Source organism: Egretta garzetta, unplaced genomic scaffold (genome assembly GCF_000687185.1).
Source record: "Egretta garzetta isolate BGI_Z169 unplaced genomic scaffold, ASM68718v1 scaffold143, whole genome shotgun sequence".
NCBI classification, from domain to species: Eukaryota; Metazoa; Chordata; class Aves; order Pelecaniformes; family Ardeidae; genus Egretta; species Egretta garzetta.
Window position 1 is genome coordinate 2,823,287 of NW_009259310.1, and position 17,492 is coordinate 2,840,778.

At 45.5% G+C, this 17,492-nt stretch overlaps 1 protein-coding gene across 1 annotated transcript in view; it reads left to right on the top strand.

The window, feature by feature from the left end:
- CACNA1B (calcium voltage-gated channel subunit alpha1 B) overlaps nucleotides 1-17,492 on the top strand; it is a 304,713-nt gene that overhangs the window by 234,404 nt on the left and 52,817 nt on the right. Inside the window, exons 28-35 of the mRNA XM_035891880.1 lie at nucleotides 2,169-2,180; nucleotides 6,979-7,075; nucleotides 9,055-9,215; nucleotides 10,318-10,455; nucleotides 11,350-11,551; nucleotides 13,108-13,272; nucleotides 14,103-14,213; nucleotides 14,371-14,454. Of these exons, the coding sequence (XP_035747773.1) occupies nucleotides 2,169-2,180; nucleotides 6,979-7,075; nucleotides 9,055-9,215; nucleotides 10,318-10,455; nucleotides 11,350-11,551; nucleotides 13,108-13,272; nucleotides 14,103-14,213; nucleotides 14,371-14,454 (970 nt within the window). The remainder of the gene's footprint in view (nucleotides 1-2,168; nucleotides 2,181-6,978; nucleotides 7,076-9,054; nucleotides 9,216-10,317; nucleotides 10,456-11,349; nucleotides 11,552-13,107; nucleotides 13,273-14,102; nucleotides 14,214-14,370; nucleotides 14,455-17,492) is intronic.

Here is a 17,492-nt window from a genome sequence, read left to right on the forward strand (position 1 = left end):
GATATATATGAGCATAACATCTTTCAGAACTGGATGGGGTCAGACTGAGTTAGGCAAAAACTTACTAAAAAAAAGTTTAGCAAGTTAACGGAGCTCCTCTGAATTGCAGAGATATAAAAGTAAAATAATATTAGTCACAAGTGTTAGTTTGCAAAACCATATTACCCAAGTCCGTGGTTCACTGACAATTTCCCTTTTCCGTTAAGAGTTCAAACTTTCAAGGCAGACTGGGAGAAGAGGCGTTTTGTGAGCCCTTCGGAGCAGCTCTGTGTGCTGTGCGAACAAACATCAGGGTTTGCCTTTAAAACATCTTCTCTTTGAACAAGATTCTCTTTTGGGCAAGTTATGGATTCAAATGAATAATTTTAAATCTTTCTGAGTCTTTTTGTGCTCAGGTTTTCTCTTGCTTGCATTGGGCCATGAATAGCTAACAGCACCTCGTCAGCCTCTAAATAAATTACTTGTACATCCCCTGACTGCGCTTCGTAATAGCGTGCCCCAAGCTGCTCCTATTTTACATGCTCTTTGAGTAAGTATTGGGCAGGGATTTACAGAAAGCGAATGCATAAAACCTGCCTGCCTATTTGCTGCCTCCCAGATTAAAGCGAGTCAAACCTGTTTCAGAGACTGGAAAATTTTAATTTCTCCTGTGATTTTTATTACGACTATAACCTCTGCTGTGTGTCCACATTTTGGCAGGCAGTGAGTGTTGACGTCCAATTCAGAGAATGCTTGCAGTATCTCTGATCTAACCTGGGAATCCAGTCATTCACAGGAGACAACCTCCTCTCTGTTCCCACCAGTCCAGCTATGGATACTGCCGAGTCTCAGGTGGCTCAGATGAAAATGGGGTAGATGGTCATGTCCTTAGCTCAACCGTGCTGTTTGGTTAGACCAGACAGACGCACTGAGCCTGCTGAATTTTGATAATCCTGAAAATGAGCTTTTGGAGAATAAACTGGGTAATCTTTGTTGTTTTGTTAGTGGGCTTTTTCTAGCAAACACTGCAGTCCTGTCACTCATCATCAGTGTCGCCGTAAAAATGTATTTAACGTGGCTGTTACCAGTTTCTGTTTGCGAGAACACACGATTGCCACTCGGTGGGTGTGATTTAATTCAGGCATGTTCTTGACCCCATTGGTGTCCAGTGAAGGTGATCATAGAATCATAGAATCATAGAATGTTTTGGGTTGGAAGGGACCACTAGAGGTCATCGAGTCCAACCCCCCTGCAGTCAGCAGGGACACCGCCAACTAGATCAGGTTGCTCAGAGCCCCATCCAACCTGGCCTTGAATGTTTCCAGGGATGGGGCCTCCAATGATGTGAATCAACTTCTTGCTGAATAGACACATCACTGAAAACATAGGAAAAACAGAGCTCCCTGAAATGCTTCCATCTGGAATAGTGCAACAGCCTATGTTTAGGCATACGAGATGGTATCAGTCATTGCTGCAAGGTTCATAAAACCCATCTCAGCCTCTCAAACCAGCTCTCAGTCTACTTTCTGCCTGCATCTGCTCTTTAGAAGCGATTCTGTGCTTGTCTGTACTTTAAAAAAAATTATTTTAAAACAAGGCCCCCGGTGAGATGCTAGAAACATTAATAATACCCATGATGGTGATAATAAAATAATGTCTTCCATTTAGCAGCGCATTTCAAAGAGAAATTCCTTTCTTTTTCCAGAGATAAACATGCCACAAACATACAGACATGTTTTAGTCTTTAGGGAAATAGAAGTAGAGGAGCTTAAAGCAAGCAGGATTTGACATCCAAATTTATCAGCCCCAGGTGTAAAATGTGCTCGCTCCATAGAAATAGCTGATGAATAGCAGCGAAGAGACTGCGTTTTTACATCTTCAACAGCAGTAAGGTGGCTGAGGCGCACAGAACTTCACACTGCTCTTTGAAAAAGCAAACAGCACTTGCCACACCACCAAGGTTATTACCTCCCAATGTGTATATATATATTTATATACTATAGCAAATCTGTTGCTTCCTTGCTTGTTTATTTTTATGAACATGGAGTTGGGGGGCATGGGACAGGGGATGGGGTTACCCACCAGCGCATCCCGGTATGTGCAGGGGGGGGCACTGTATAGCCTTATGTTTCTGTTTGTCATTGACTCTGCTCTTTCTTTGTCTTCTTCTTGCTGGAATCTCTCTCTAGGAGTTTCATGGGGTAATATGTTATTCCTGTCTCTTGCTGCACTGTTATGCCTGTCAAATGTGTGTACACACACTTGCCACTGTGGAAACGAAACATGTTACACCCATTGCATCGACTCCTTTGTCCCCTTATTACTCATTATTCAGTGAAATGTATTTTCCCTTAACAATCCTCACTCATCCTAATTTTCTTTAAGTAGAGGATAGAAGCAGACTAGGAAGCCAAGCAGCCCAGAGAGTCAGAAACCCTGATAAGCAGATATATTTGTACCAAAAAGGTTTGAGGGGGTGACTGAGTGGGTACATCGTTAATGTGTGAGTTGCAGTTCTAGAAAATCTTAATATCTAGGTTTAAAGAAGCAGTTTTATTCTCATTCAGAGGATTGCACCTCTAAACTTCATTACCAGTGCTGGAAGCTTCAGGACTAATTTTGTGCTGTCTGGGCAATGTGACCCAGCTGGGATTCAGCCTCTGACAGTGGTGAAGTCTTAGACATGAAAACAGTGTAGAGAGCTTTTTGAGAGGTTGGCATGGGGCATTTGTAAAGAAGGAGGTAGCAAAAGTTGCATTTAACCACCTGGAAGGAGGTGGCAGTTTTGTCGTCAGTGCAGTAGAGCGCAGCTTTGCTTTGGGATGGAGGGGGAGGCAGAGCTGCATCATCTCCTGCTGCAGTTCCGAATGGGGCAGGAGCTCTGGTGGGCTCCTCCACAGCAGATAACCCAGAGAGGCAATGAAAAGGATGCAAAGAAATGGTCTTTGATGTGGTCCAGGAAATTGGGTACCTGTTTCTTTCTTCTGTCTAGGAAAGCAGATCATTTAGACTCTGAAAGAGAGTGGCTTTGTGCTTGGGCAGAGTTGCGAGACCTCATTTACTCTTTAGTGGAGGAATTCACTTTCTGCCTTGGGGATTTCAGGCCATTGCAGAACGCGGCGGCTCCACCCTGCTCTGAACATTTGATGACATGATTCTAAGAGGCCCACGTTAGGTGAAATCAGAGCTGCTGGCAGCAGCAAGAGAAACAAGAAGCTTCCATTTTAAAGAACTATTAATTTTTCAAAGGATCTTTTATTTATTAAAGGAAAAAAGGCCATGCAAAGCTCTTTTAAAATATTTTTTTATGTTTTAAATAAATGAGCAGCAAACTGCCCCAGAAAAAAAGAGAACTGGCCTAATGCAACCAGAATTGACCTCATGCAATTTTTTTCTTTGTGGTGGTGTGGGTTTTTTTCAAGTCATTGGGCTTCTGTTTGCTGTCTGTCTTTATCCTGCTTGGTCTTCTGTAGCTCTTCTGAGTTTTGTAGTTGTTATTCTGCAGCCACCCAAGATCTTGTCCTTCCATAGCAATTTATTTTTGTTGTGAGAAATATTCTGGTCGAATGTGTGCTTGTATACACCTTTTGACGGAATCCTAGTTCCCTCTGGACCTTTTATTTTGTGGCACATCTGGCTTTGTATTAGTGGTGTAAAAACCCATCTTGGCAGAGGGGGTTCTTAAAAACAGGGAAACTTTTAAGGTTTTATTTGACAGGCTGAAATAGTTGGAGAAGACCCATTTAATTAAAATACAGTTTGCATCACTCTAGTTCAGCATACCAGTCTGTTGAAAAAGCTTTCTTCTATGCAGGAACCTTACTGTGACAATAAATAAGTGTGATTTTTCAGGATTCTCTAGATGACTTAGATCATAAATCCCATTAACATTTAATTGGCTCACGCTCTTTATTTGGTTAGGTGCCCGAAAGGACAAAAAAAATAAATCAACCCTTCTTAGTGTCTTTCATTCAGGCAGAAGGAATTTTGTAGGACTGGAGCTGTCTGCCCTTCACCTCCAAGCTCTCTGTGCAGTCATCCGCATGCCTCCCCAGTGAGGGGAGAACACCTCCTTCTCTCGTAGACTCAGGAAGAAGGATTTGCTCTGTCCCACCTATTCACCAGTCCCCAGCAGTTTAGCAGTAGTCTGCTTAACCTTCCTAAAAACATGAAGTTCACATAGATTGTTGCTTCAGGCTTGGAGCCAGCCCCACGAGACCTGTGCTAGTCCTTCAGAGCTGAGAAGCGTCTCCGTTCTTATCTTGAACTTCCCTTCCAGGAGGCCTCATTAGTACAGTTGTTATCTAGTGCGACTGCGTGGCAGTGTAGTAAATAGGTGCTTAGGTCTCCTGGAAGACACCATGCAGAAATATTCTATGGTTCTGCTTGAACCCAAGTGTGGACAGTTAGGTTTGCTCAGGTGCTACGTGCCAGTGGCTGTGCTGCCAAGCTGGGCTGTGTGTGCTAATCTGCAAAGCAGAAATGTGGCCACAAATGATTGAGAATTGAATATAGACCTGGGCCACGGTATCCCACCTCTTTTTTTTCTCCTACTGCCCCAACCACAGATCCCTTAACCTTTTCGCCTTCACTCTTCTCTCACATCTACTTCCCTCAGCTCATACCTCTGCACCCTCTCTGCCCTGGCTTCCTCATCTAATTAACCCCCAAATGGCTGGGCAACATGGAGCAACCTGAGCGATTCGCTTGGCCTGGCAGAGGGAGCAGCAGGGGCGGCCAAGGTAATGGGCATGTGCTGGGTGACCATCAGTTATGGGGACAGTCTGGCTGGCCAAGCCAGGTGGTTGCTCCTTCCCAGTAACCTGTTTCCCCTTCTGCTTCCCTTCTGCCTCTGACTCTCCTCCTCCAGAGGCTGAACAAATTGCTTTGCACCCAGGGCACTGCTAAGGAAGCCTGGGGGTGTAGGTGAGCTCCAGTTTTCCTGGCTCAGCTGGAGGCTGTGGTGACAAGGAGATGGCTGCAGTGACCCTGGCAGGATTGTTGCTTCCTAGGAGTTGGTGATTTGAAAGCAAGTATGCAAAGCCAAACATGGGCCAGATCTTCAGGTATGCTAAAACCTGAAGAGAAACCCAGCAAAAGCTATGTTGGCAGCGTCTGCTTCATCTTGGCCAGATTAAAGGGTCTCTAATGAGAATCAAAAATTATTTCTTTTAAATATATAATAGGGGTTTTGTGGCATTAAATCAGTCCTGTAAGTCTGTATTAGCTCAATCACGTGGATTTACAGCCGTACCAGCAGTCAGAATCCATCTGCAGCTGATTAAAATGGCCCTAAAGCATCCCTGACAGAAAAGATATGGAGAGAATAGGTAAATCTCCACCCTGTTCCCCCTATCCTCCATTTCTATTAAATCATGTGCAAAGGCAACTTGTGTTCAATGTAGAAGTTGTCGGGATACAACCCAGAGCCCTCCAAAAATTCCATGCGTGTCACTGCTTATTGCATTTCAGGACAACTGCAGTGACTGGTAATTGGAGAAAGAGATTGGAGATGAGACAGGAATGTGTGTTTCTAGGTTGCAGATTCCACTCCAGTGTTAGTATTGAGCAGTACAGCATCAGCACTGAGTTATTAGTCCTTTAGCGATGGATGGATTGCAAAAAGGTACCTTCCAGGGCTGAGCAAGGTCAACCAGCCATGAAAATGGGTGTTTTCCCCCACTCTCGGTGCTCATCCCTTAGCAGAGGGCGTAGGGCTGGCTGCTAGCAGGGTGGGGGAAGCTTTGCAGTCCACTATCTGCACATACCTCTTGTGGATCTCTCAGGTTGTTTGAATTTCTATTACTTTCCCATTGGAGAAATGTTTAGCAAACTGGAAGAGCATAGAATTGGTTTAGTGGTGGGATGGCAGGGTTAGGTTAACGGTTGGACTTGATGATCTTAAAGGTCTTTTCCAACCGGAACGATTCTGATTCTAGGTGTATCAGCATCTGTTCAACATGTTATCCATTCACTCCTGTGTTACTTCAATACAGTCTCAGACCCAAACCTCTAGTCATGAATAAAACCTTGTTAAAGATCTTCATCCCATTTTTCACTTCATATGAAATGAAGGGGAATGCCATTGTTTTGCTGTTGGGTTGGAAGAAGATGTAACTGTGTCTTTTTTCTTTATTTTGGAAGTGCATGAGGAAAGGAACTCTGTCCTTCCCCTAAAACCCTCTTAATGGTAACAAGAGGAATGGTCTCAAGTCTTGCACTCAATTTTAACAAAAACTAAAACCAAAATGTGACTTGCACCTGCATGCGTATGTGGGAAGTTGCCCTAGCACTGTTCCAGGCATGTAATATGCTGTCATATTACATGTTCCCACATGGGTTTGGTAGCATGTCTTCCGAGAGAGTCTCGAGGATGAGGCCACCGGCATGGAGTGGCTCTGGTCCCCAGGAGAGCTCTGTTCCTCACCATGAAGACTCCAGTTCCCTCCAGCCACTGTCTGCTTGTCCAGATGCAACGTCCCTGCTGGAGAAGTGCACGAAGCACGCAGAGAAACATCCCCCTGTCTCCCCCAGGCGCCTGGGAGGGAGGAGAACCAAGTGTGATTTTCTCACTTCTCCTGCCTGGGGTTGGGATGAATGTGCTGAGCCTCCTCTCCTGGTGGCTGTGGCCGAGGGGTGCTGCTGCCCTGGCTTTGGCCGTTGCCTGGGTGGGGAGTTGGGGCAGGAAAGTCACCGGTTCCTGGGCAATGCTCGGTGAGTAGCTGGGAAGTGAGCAAAGGCTGGGGAGCACGTGTGGCTGAGCGCTGCAGGGACCATGTCCTGCCCACAGCCTTCCTCCTGTGTGGTGATTACCCTCTGCAGCCCTCACTAGTTCTGTCTGCACCTGTGGTGAGGATGGCACCCAACACCTGTAAAAAAAACCCCAAACCGAAACAATTCCACAACCCAAACCACACTGCGTACCTGTAGATATTCTGGTTAGTGACTTGAGGACCAAACTGTTCCCTCTGTTGTTCTTGTGCCTTTTATCCCTTGCAGAGGAACCAAAGGCAAGGACATCAACACAATCAAGTCACTGCGAGTTCTGCGGGTCCTAAGACCGCTGAAGACCATTAAACGGCTGCCAAAACTAAAGGTTAGAGAATAAACACAAATCTTTCCTCCTCTGGAGGTTTGCAACTGCTCTGAGTGGAAGCTGATGGACTAAACTTAATCCAAGTTATTTCTGTTCCTTTTATTTTGTTGCAATTAATCTCTTTGCCAGATATATAAAAATAGCCATGCAGATGTTCAGCAAATGTCAAACACTTGCTTCTTTTGCAAACATTGTGCGCAATGTTATGAATTATTGTGAGTCCACATTAAAATCAAACTTCTAAAAAAAGAAAAGAAAAAAAATGCAGATAAATTAAATTACAGTTCATAAGTGTGATGCAAATAGATTTTGGAATGTTTGACTTTCCCTAGAGAACTTAACGTGAATGTTGCAAGACTTTCCCTAGTCTGTCTAAAGAGCGATGTCATTGCTGTCTGAGGGATTTTAATCTTTTCATCTTTTCTGTTAAAGAATATATAGTGCCGGGTTTTGTAGCAGTACCCTTTCATCTCTAGAATCCTAAGTTACAAAGTAAAGTAAACGTAATGGCCTGTGGTTTACTTATTCGACATCATTTCACAAACACTTTGAGATACAGCCAGCCCCTGGAGGCAGAGAATGGAAGGAGTTATAAAATTTAATAATTTCTGAGTTTTGGAAGCTCTTGAATGCCTATTGTAGAATGTCGGCACATGGCATCCTGGCCCACAGGCTCTTTTCTGTGAGAGACGGGGAAAAAGCAGTGGGTGCTTTTGCAACGGTGAAACGATTCGGTCTGACTATTCTTGGTTTTATGTAGCGGCACGTAAAAATCAGGGCCAGCTGTTACCTAGATTGGCTTTGGTCCTCACCCACAATTCATGCTTAAAATATTTTTATTTTATGCATTTTTATGCATACTAAATTTACCTTGAAAAATAAGGAAGAGAAATGTTGAATAACGTAGAAAAGACTCTATTTGTTTAGAAATTTGAAACGTGCAGCTCTTTGGTTGTAAAACAGTCAACAGCTCAGACCTGCAGTGGGGCGACAAAAACTTGCTTTTTATTGAACGTCTTCCTTATTTTCAAGCTACTTTACAGAGTAATTTTAGCACTTCTAAAGAAGTATTCAGTAATCTTTATGTGAGGCAGAAGTCATATTCATATGGTTTGCCTTCAAAATCCTTTCAATTTATTTTTTTTTTTCCTGGATGGGGTCTGGTATGCAACAATCAGCAAGATTAATGGGGTGGTTAGAGATATTTCCACTGTTTTCATTCAGGATTTCTGGGTTGCATCAGAAGCATAATTTTGTGAATTATTCACTTCCATTCAGAGAAACAGGAACGGGATTGTACGAACCCCATGCTTGGGCAGTACGACTGCTCCATTTCTGTTATTATGACAAACTTCTCAGACTAAAATTAAACTGCAAATTACTTGTAACAATGAATCAGTGACTAATAACAAAATAATAACTGTATTCGAGAAGCTCTTTGCAGGGACTTCAGAAGTGACATATGCTGACTAGATTAGTCACACTAGATCTTGATAGGCAGTTCATCAGAAAAATATTATTCCAAAAATTTGCTTGGTTTGTATCTGCTGTGTTTTTCTTATTATTCAAACAGTTCAAATAACAGTGAACAAGCAACACATTTGATGAGTTTTTACCTATCTGCCGGGAATAAATTAAACACAAGTATGTTTTTCATTTCATAATTGGCCATGGAAATACTTGCTTAGGACTAACATTTATTGCAACGAGCTGCAATTGTCTTTATAAATTTTACAGGCAGCACCAGAAAATTCAGTGGCACAGCCAAATTTGCTGAGAAAGCAGGAGATGTAGGGAGCCGGGGTCATTTCTCACAGCTGGAGCATGACTCTTGCTCAAACATTTGGTGTGCAAGTCCATGAAACCACCCATGGGCTGTGGGTTGGGTAATTACTCCCAAGTGTACTTAGATGCTGGATGCCAAGATGTCAGATGCGCTTTTCCTTCAACCCCCTAACCTTGCTCTTCTCCGTCCCCAGGCTGTCTTTGACTGTGTAGTGAATTCCCTGAAGAACGTCCTCAATATCCTCATTGTTTACATGCTCTTCATGTTCATTTTTGCCGTCATTGCTGTGCAGCTCTTCAAGGGCAGATTCTTCTACTGCACTGATGAGTCGAAGGAGCTGGAGAAGGACTGCAGGTACGGGCAGGGGCTGTGGGGGGAAGCCCAAGCAGCTCCCTTGACTGTCCCAAAGCTGCATCAGTCGGGTATCTGCTGAGCTTGATGAGTCGCCTGTAAGTAAGAGCAATGCTTCAGCACAACTACCCTAGAGGTGAATTTGCCCTTTTGTTGTTTTGATAGCTGCATCATTCCTGGCTCTGATCTAGCAAATGCTTACCCAAGTGTTCTGGGGGAGGGCTAGGTGTGATTTTAAGCTAAAGGATTTTTGAAGGGATAGTGTGACTCCTTTTTCTACCTGCTGCTGTGATTCTAAGGGCTTGTAGGAATTAGAAAAACATAATGAATAAATAATCAGAAGTGAGCTAGCAGGAAGTGAGAGAGCTCTTAATTAGCTAGAAAAGGGGTCAGTATTGGAATATCTTAAAAGCCCTGTCATGTCTTGTCCTCTGCAGCAGACTGCCAAGGTGCTTTACTCACCAGTGTGCGTCTTCCTGACTCGCCTTTTTGCTTGGCACCCAAACTGCAGCCTCAGCACTGTCCAGGTCTGCCTGTGTTGCCCCTCTCCTGCTGCCTTCCAAATGCAGGGCACATCCCTGGTGGGACCACGTGCAAGCAGCAGCCGCAGAGGCTGTCGCTGCAGTTCTTCCTTGCAATAAAGCAGATATATTACGGAAAGAAATGGGAAATTATGGGAAAATGTAGGTTGGAGGAGAGCTTTCTGGATGCCAGGTCCCTCAGCCCCTCAAAGCAGGACCCAGTTAGAAGTTAGATCCAGCTCTGAAGTAGGAGCCAGAGACTTTTCCCCATCAAGCCGCGCAGTTTTCTGTGGGGCCAGTCACTTTGTGGGGCCAGAATGCTGTTAATCGCCAGTTTTGCCTAATGGATGAATGTCCTGATTCCAACTTCTTTCATTTCTAGACCTCAGATCCAGATCCTGTAGCTTAAAATGGCTCAAAAAATGGCCTTTACTTCTGTTACAAACCTTGTCTCTGTATTTGTCTTTGATACATAGCGCAGTTGGACTCTGCTATTGGGGCTTTTCGATGCTCCTCACTGAGTCATACGAAACGGCTGATTTGGTTTAATTCTCTCATTTGGTCTGAATCTCTGTTTTTCCTAGGGGTCAGTACCTCGATTATGAAAAAAATGAGGTGGAGGCGCAGCCCAGGGAATGGAAAAAATATGAGTTCCACTATGACAACGTGCTCTGGGCTCTGCTCACGCTCTTCACTGTCTCCACGGGTGAAGGGTGGCCAACGTGAGTACATGGGGATGGGCAGGGTCAGTGCTGCCAGAGGTAGCACCTTTCCACAGCTCTGAGGGACACGTAAACAGCAGGTGACCTGTGAAATACGAATGGTCTTTTATCAGATAAGCTTTTACTTCCCCTTGTGCGATTATCGGGTGAATCAGCAGGCCAGGCTCTGTGTTTTTCTTGACATTCTTCTGAGCTTGCACAGGGATGCTTAGGCGGTTTTCAGTATTTAATAGCTTGCTTCCTCTGGTCTTTTGGACTTGCACGCCTTTCTCAGGTGTAAAATCAATAATTGTAACATAAGAAAATGAGGGGAAAAGTATTGTGACCTGTGCTGAAAGTATGGGTATGACAGTCCCCAAATCACAATTATGGTTCAGCGTTTGACTTGACTTCGGCACACTTTTCTGCTGGGAGACATGGAGTACAATTCACAGTCCAGGTTTCTCCATGGCAGCACTTCCCTGTCCTCCGCATCCAGCTATTTCATAAAATCAAGAATAAAACATACAGCATCAGTCTCCCTTCTCCAGTCCCTCACTGTGTTCCCCTACTTGGAGATCATCAACACCTTTCTTTTCCCACCCTTACTTCATCCCTGTTGACCAGAGAAGAGAAGCCAGATCTAACTGTATCCTCTCCCCTTGGCCGGGGGATAAGTGGATCTGTACATAGCAAATCTCCATCATTCTGCAGAATGGTGAAAACAGCAAGGGTTTCCCTAAAAATATCCTCAAGGAAAACTTCTTCCCAGCCACAGAGGTGGGAGTGAGTTTGACCTGAGCATATGCGGAAAACCCTCCACATGAGTGAAGGCCAGTGAGTGACTATCAGGCTGTCATTGGTGCTTCACACTGATTTCATTGACTTTTCTTCTCTCTTTGCGCTTGATTGCAGTGTGCTGAAGCACTCGGTGGATGCTACCTACGAGGAACAGGGTCCCAGCCCTGGCTACCGAATGGAAATGTCTATCTTTTACGTGGTGTATTTTGTTGTCTTCCCTTTTTTCTTTGTGAACATCTTTGTGGCGTTAATCATCATCACCTTCCAAGAGCAAGGAGATAAAGTGATGTCAGAGTGCAGCCTCGAGAAAAACGAGGTACCCATGTCTTCTGAATCTGGAGTTAGCGCCTGGGGGCTTGGAGCACCTCGGTACCGGTGGAAGCCCACTCCTCATCCCTCCCGTGTTGTGGGGGGCTTTGGAGCAGTTGGTACCTGAGGGTGTGAGGTGTAGAGGCCAAATTACAGACTGTTTCAGCTTTTGTATAAAAACAAAACCAGGGAGAGCCCCTGAATGCTGCATGTTAGTGAGCGCTGTCACGCATCCCCACAGACCATGCCTCCGCTCCAAAGTGAAGATAGACTTGCATGTTCGGTCAAGCACGTAGATGTGAAAGGAGACAGAAATCTTTGGCCTTTTAGAGGCCAATCACCAGAAATCAAACTGAACCACAATTGCTACAGCTCCCCAGAGGAACGCTCCTCTCATCAGGCGAGTTCTGTGCCTGCCTGAGATGATGTCCTCCTGACAGCAGACGAAGGTAGATGCCATGGGAAGGGTGTAAGACCCAGGCAAGCATGTATGAGGCTTTTCTTTAATGCCTAGCAAATACCATCATTTTCAGCTCAGGAACCTCTGGAGCTGGATGTGGTTTTTCTTCAGTTAGCGGCACCTGTGTATCTTTCTTCCATGAAAGAATCCAGTTTCCTCCCAAATCCATGCAGATTATAAGCATCTGCAGCATCCTTCATCTGGGGTCCCACAGCCTCAATGACCTGTTGTGCAAAGCACCATCTCTTTTCATTTATTTTGAATCTGGGACCTGATTTTTGATGAAAAGAGATGACTTCTTATTCTATTATTAACCAGTGCACTGTTTGTCTGTACGAACAAAAAGTCCAAAATAAAACAGAATATTTAGAGATGTTTTACCCACCTTATTTTTCAACTGAGCAGAAAATGTTTTTGCACAAATTTAAGACTTCAAATACTTACCTAAATCCAAGATAAGAAAATGCTCCAGAATCAAAGCTTCCTGTGGGTAGAAACCAATTTTTAATGTAGTTTCACACACTCCTAATAATGTGAACAGAAATGGCCAACTAAGGGGGTCTTTGAGAGTTCACCCTGTAATATTTGTTGGATAACATATTGTTTGAGTCCAGTTGACATTTTATGAAATGTGATTAGCTGGGCAGGTTTTGCTGCATGTGAGAACCTACCTGGGTTTCACAATCCTTTTTTTTTTGAACGCAGATAACATCTTTACCAGTCCTCCAGCTTCTACAGTTACATATCAGGAGGAACTGGCAGAGTGTTTTCTGAAGGAAGCCTGTGGATTTGTAACTCCCTTCCCTAAGTGGGAAGAGACCGTGACCTGCTGGGAGCTGGGAGCTGGGATGGAAGGCTGTCTCAGAGGATTGCGGGGGGCCATAGGAGTGTTTTGGGGGTTAATATTTCAGGGAGCGTCCCAGTTTGGGGTTCCTGTGCTGCATTTTACAGGGGTAGTCAGTACCCACGTTGTGTGTGAGAAACACTTTGGAAATACCATCCTCCACTAAATGCTTCGCTCGCTCTCCCAACAATATCCCGAGTGATAGCGACTGCCAGACCTTTTTTTTTTGTATTCTTTTCATCCTGTTTTTGTTTTGTAGAGGGCCTGCATAGACTTCGCCATAAGTGCCAAGCCTCTGACCCGCTACATGCCTCAGAACAAGCAATCTTTTCAGTACAAGATGTGGAAATTTGTGGTGTCCCCTCCCTTTGAGTATTTTATCATGGTCATGATTGCCCTCAATACCATTGTCCTAATGATGAAGGTTAGTGGGCTGTTACTGAATCTTTGCAATTTTGGGATAGCAAATGTGGTGTTTGCTGCAGAAGCTTTGTACTCTCGACCTGAGAGTGGGGGGGTGATCGGCAGGAGCAATCGCCACGTCTCATCTGCCTGATGTCATTTTTAGAGGCCTTGTGGGATTCTGTCAGTCCCCAAGGGAGGTGATTTAGTTGTGATGAGATATTGCAAATGGGATTCCCCTGCACAACGCTGGTTTGGCTCATAGCCCTTTCAGCGTATGGCCAGTGGGATGGGAAATGGGCTCTGCGGGTCTGGAGCTCCCGGCTCAGCCTGGACTACCTGCTGCAGTGTCACTTCCCAGGGAAATTGCTCACATTTGCAGCAGTGTCAAGCTTCTGGGACACGATCCACAGTGCCAAAGAGGAAGAGATGCAGATGGCTGGGTATTGTGGATGATCTCCCCTCCTGTCCCTTGCCTAGCTTAGAGTATCTTCACAGCCAAGGGGTCACCATATCCTTAGGGTCTGTTGGAACAACACAGGGTTCTGCAGTTGTCCTCTGGTTTTGAAAATACCCTTCATCCCTCCTGCTCCATGCTCTGCTTACAGAGAGATGTACACCAGCAACAGCCTCCCCATCCCGCGTGTGTCCCCAGCTACCCCATTAGGATAGCATGTAGGCAAATGGTGTGCTTCTGGAGTGGCATGAATGACCACCTTGTAACCCCAAGTCTTGCTTAAAGCACATCTGGCACTAAAATGGGCAAGAGTCTTGCAGTCAGCCAAGTCAGCTGGGAAGGTTTTATTCTGTAAGTGATCTGCCAGTAACAGCCTTTCTTCCATCCTGGTTTAGTTCTATGATGCTCCAGAAGCATATGAAGAAATGTTGAAATGCCTGAATATTGTCTTTACATCCATGTTTTCAATGGAATGTGTGCTGAAGATCATTGCCTTTGGTGTACTGGTATGTGCCTTCCTCGTTTACTTTCAACTGTTTCCTCTCTACATGAAATGCTTGCATTTCATGATGCGCATTTAAAAACAAGCAAACAAATCCTATGTTGCAAAAAAAAATAATAACCCCTGGATCCTTCTATCCCCCTTGTGTTTTCATTTGGCAGAATTATTTCCGAGATGCCTGGAATGTCTTTGATTTTGTAACAGTGTTGGGAAGTATTACTGATATTTTAGTAACCGAGATTGCGGTAAGTACAGTTTGCTCAATTTGCTTCATTTACCAACAGAGCTGTACCCTGTCAGGACACTGCCCCTTCTGCCCACCAGCCTTATTCCCAAGAGCTGCCCCTGGGATTCATCGTGTGACGATGTCCTCGGGTGACCTGGCAGCCTGTTTCCATTAGCCCTGCTCTTTCAGTGGAAATGAGCATGGCTTTCTGCCCCAAAGACTTTTCATGCAAAAAGCTGTGATGAGAACGACAGTGCTAGTGACTCTGCCTGGAAACCATCGCTCGTTCTCGTTCAGCAAATGACTCTAACCCCGAGCCGTTGTTGCCTATTAATGGAAAAATCCTGTTGAATTTAATAGAGGGAAAAGATTAAAAGGCTTCTCGGCGAAGACTGCTGGTTTATAGTGTGAGGTGCTTTGCAGGGCACGCGCACACGTCTGCCCCTGGGGGCTCCTGCCCAGTCTTGGTCACGGGGCAGAGTGGAGGCAATAAGAGGAGTGAGAAGGGGAGAGGCAATGGGGATGTAGGAACAGCCAGAAGCTCGTCAGCCTGCGCAGTCTGGACTGGGCGAACACGGCACATTTCTTTTACATGCACACAAGCTTTGCAGGGCAATTATTCAAACAAACAAAGACCTTTACAACGACTTCTCTCACCCCACTAACAAGTCCTGTAGATTACAAGAAATGTACAAACTTGCTGTTAAATTCCAGAGGATTTTTCCATAAGGGCAGCAAATGTCTGACTCAAGCCTTTACAGCCTGATGTTACCCAGTTTATAAATTGCTCCTCTCCCCTCCCAATGCATGTTTTAGCTGATGATGCTGTATCTGTATGTGATGAATTTGAACTTTACCATGATTTTTTCTCTCAGTCCCTGGGATTTGCTTCTAGATCTGGTTTGTGTGTGCTAAGACCTATGCTCCCCAGGCTTCTTTACAGGACATTCAGCTGGTGGTGAAGACCATATTACTGTTTTGAACAAAATACATCATTACCTAACCTCCTTGGTACAGAAAAGCACACAACCCCCCCAAAGTTTTATTCCCCACATGAATGATGTTCATTTAACAGTTGGTGAATCTGATCTTGTAGAACTTGGATTACCTTTTGTTTTCAATGCATGGCTTACAGCCAGGGTAAAGTTACTGAGATCGACCACAAGGTCTGAGTGCTTAGGAGACTTAGCGCACCGTGGGCAGGTACCGGGGCTTGCCTCTGCTCCCCCTGTCATGGGACGCCCTTTCTTGCCAGACTCAGGCACACAAACCTTTGCCTTGGTTTGAAAATTTGGGAAAACATTTGCAACTCAGCCACAAAGAGAGACTGACTCTTCTCTTCCACCCCGCCTTTGGCCACTTTGACCGTGAGAAAGCAGCACAGCCAACTCACACGTGGTAAGGAAGCTTCTGGTCTCTCCGAGATTGGTATCTTCTCCTTCAGGAAGGCGTTTCCTTCACAACACCAAGCCCACATGCCTCTTATTAAAATCCTCCTTTGTACAGCTGTTTTGCAGGCAGAGTGCCATCCATCAGTGTTGCCCATTCCCTGCTGGGCAGGTAGCGGTCCCTGCTCAGTTAACAGGTCATTGCCTCTCCCTCTGGCTCCCACAGGGGTGGCTCAATGTCAGTGAGGGTGCCAGGTACCTGAGGAACTGGCTACAGGTGTGACGCTGATATGTCACTGAATTTAAGACGAAGCCGCCGCATGTCTGGGCCTGTATATGAACGTCCCAGTTTTTGGAAGCAGCAGCTGTCCCTTGGTACTGCTGGCCAACTCTTAGGGGCAGAAGAGTTAGTGTGTAGGCAGAGGTTCCCCACACCCTTCCTGGTCTTTGGGCTGGAGAGTAAATGTGCACCCAAATACCCTCGTGTGAGTTGGCAGGCACCGATGCAGTAACCTCAAGGGTGCTGGGAGTGACGGCATCACCCTTCCATGCTGCAGTAATGTCTCTGGTTTCCAGCACCAAAAGTACCAGCAATTTGGGGACACCTTTGAAGAGTGGTATGAATTACCTCTAAAAACAGTCAGTAAACTCCAGTCGGGTTAAGCTCCATTACCGTCCCAGGTGGTAATGGAGAGGCTTTTGGTTTATGAGGAACTAGATCCATGAGGACTTTCTAGTGTAGTTCATCAGCTTCCTCTGGCAGCGTGTCCAATACAAAGCTGCTCACAAACATGTCTTTTAGATAAAAACCATATGTCCCCCTGTACCACTCCAGCCCCTGACCTCTTGGTCCTCAGTCTCAGTCCACAGACCCACCTGAGCTCTGCTCTCTCTAAATCTTCCCCTTCTGCAGCATTCCTGTATAGCTGCCGTGTCTCCTTTCCACAAGCTTTCCCCTGCAGACAGAGTGCCCACAGGTTCCCCCCACCTTCTTGCTAGACTTGTTTTTCAAAATGTCTTTCATATAGCTCCCCTCTGATCCCCCTCCAGCCCGCGCCCGCCTGCAGCAGCACGCTCATCCGTGCTGAACGGCTTTTGTAGCCGGCAGTGTACGCTTCCGTAAGCTGCACGCGTCCATCTCAGCCGCAGACAGGGACGACGGGCCAGGAGTTCAAACCCATCGTGCACGGCCTGCTGAAGGGGCGTTAGGAGCTTAGACTGCTTAAAGGTGACCTTGATGCCCAAGTCTCAGAGCCACTGTTTAACTACACAAGTGGAAGTTTGCAGATGACATTAATGACAGAACGGCAGCAAATAACAGCAGCTTTCAGGACGTCCTTCATGGAGCAGTTAATTTACTTCATCCAGTGGCATGTGGCGGAGGTAGCCTTGTACCAGTATCTCCACCGCAAGCCTTCCCCTCCTTCCAGTCCTGTGGACAGACTGGCACGAAGGGTGGAAAACAAGCAGAAGGATCCAATGCTCTGCTCCGGTCCCATTTTGTTGGCTCCAGGATAGGTTGCAATGTGTTATTCTGACCCACAGTGTGTAAGGGGAAACTCAAGGTATCCCAGGGCTGCCTGGGAAACACCAGGGCTGTTTTGCTGCCTCGAAAGTGGCACAGTGCATGCATAACCTGGAAGGGTTACACCTTAAACTATCTTTGTAA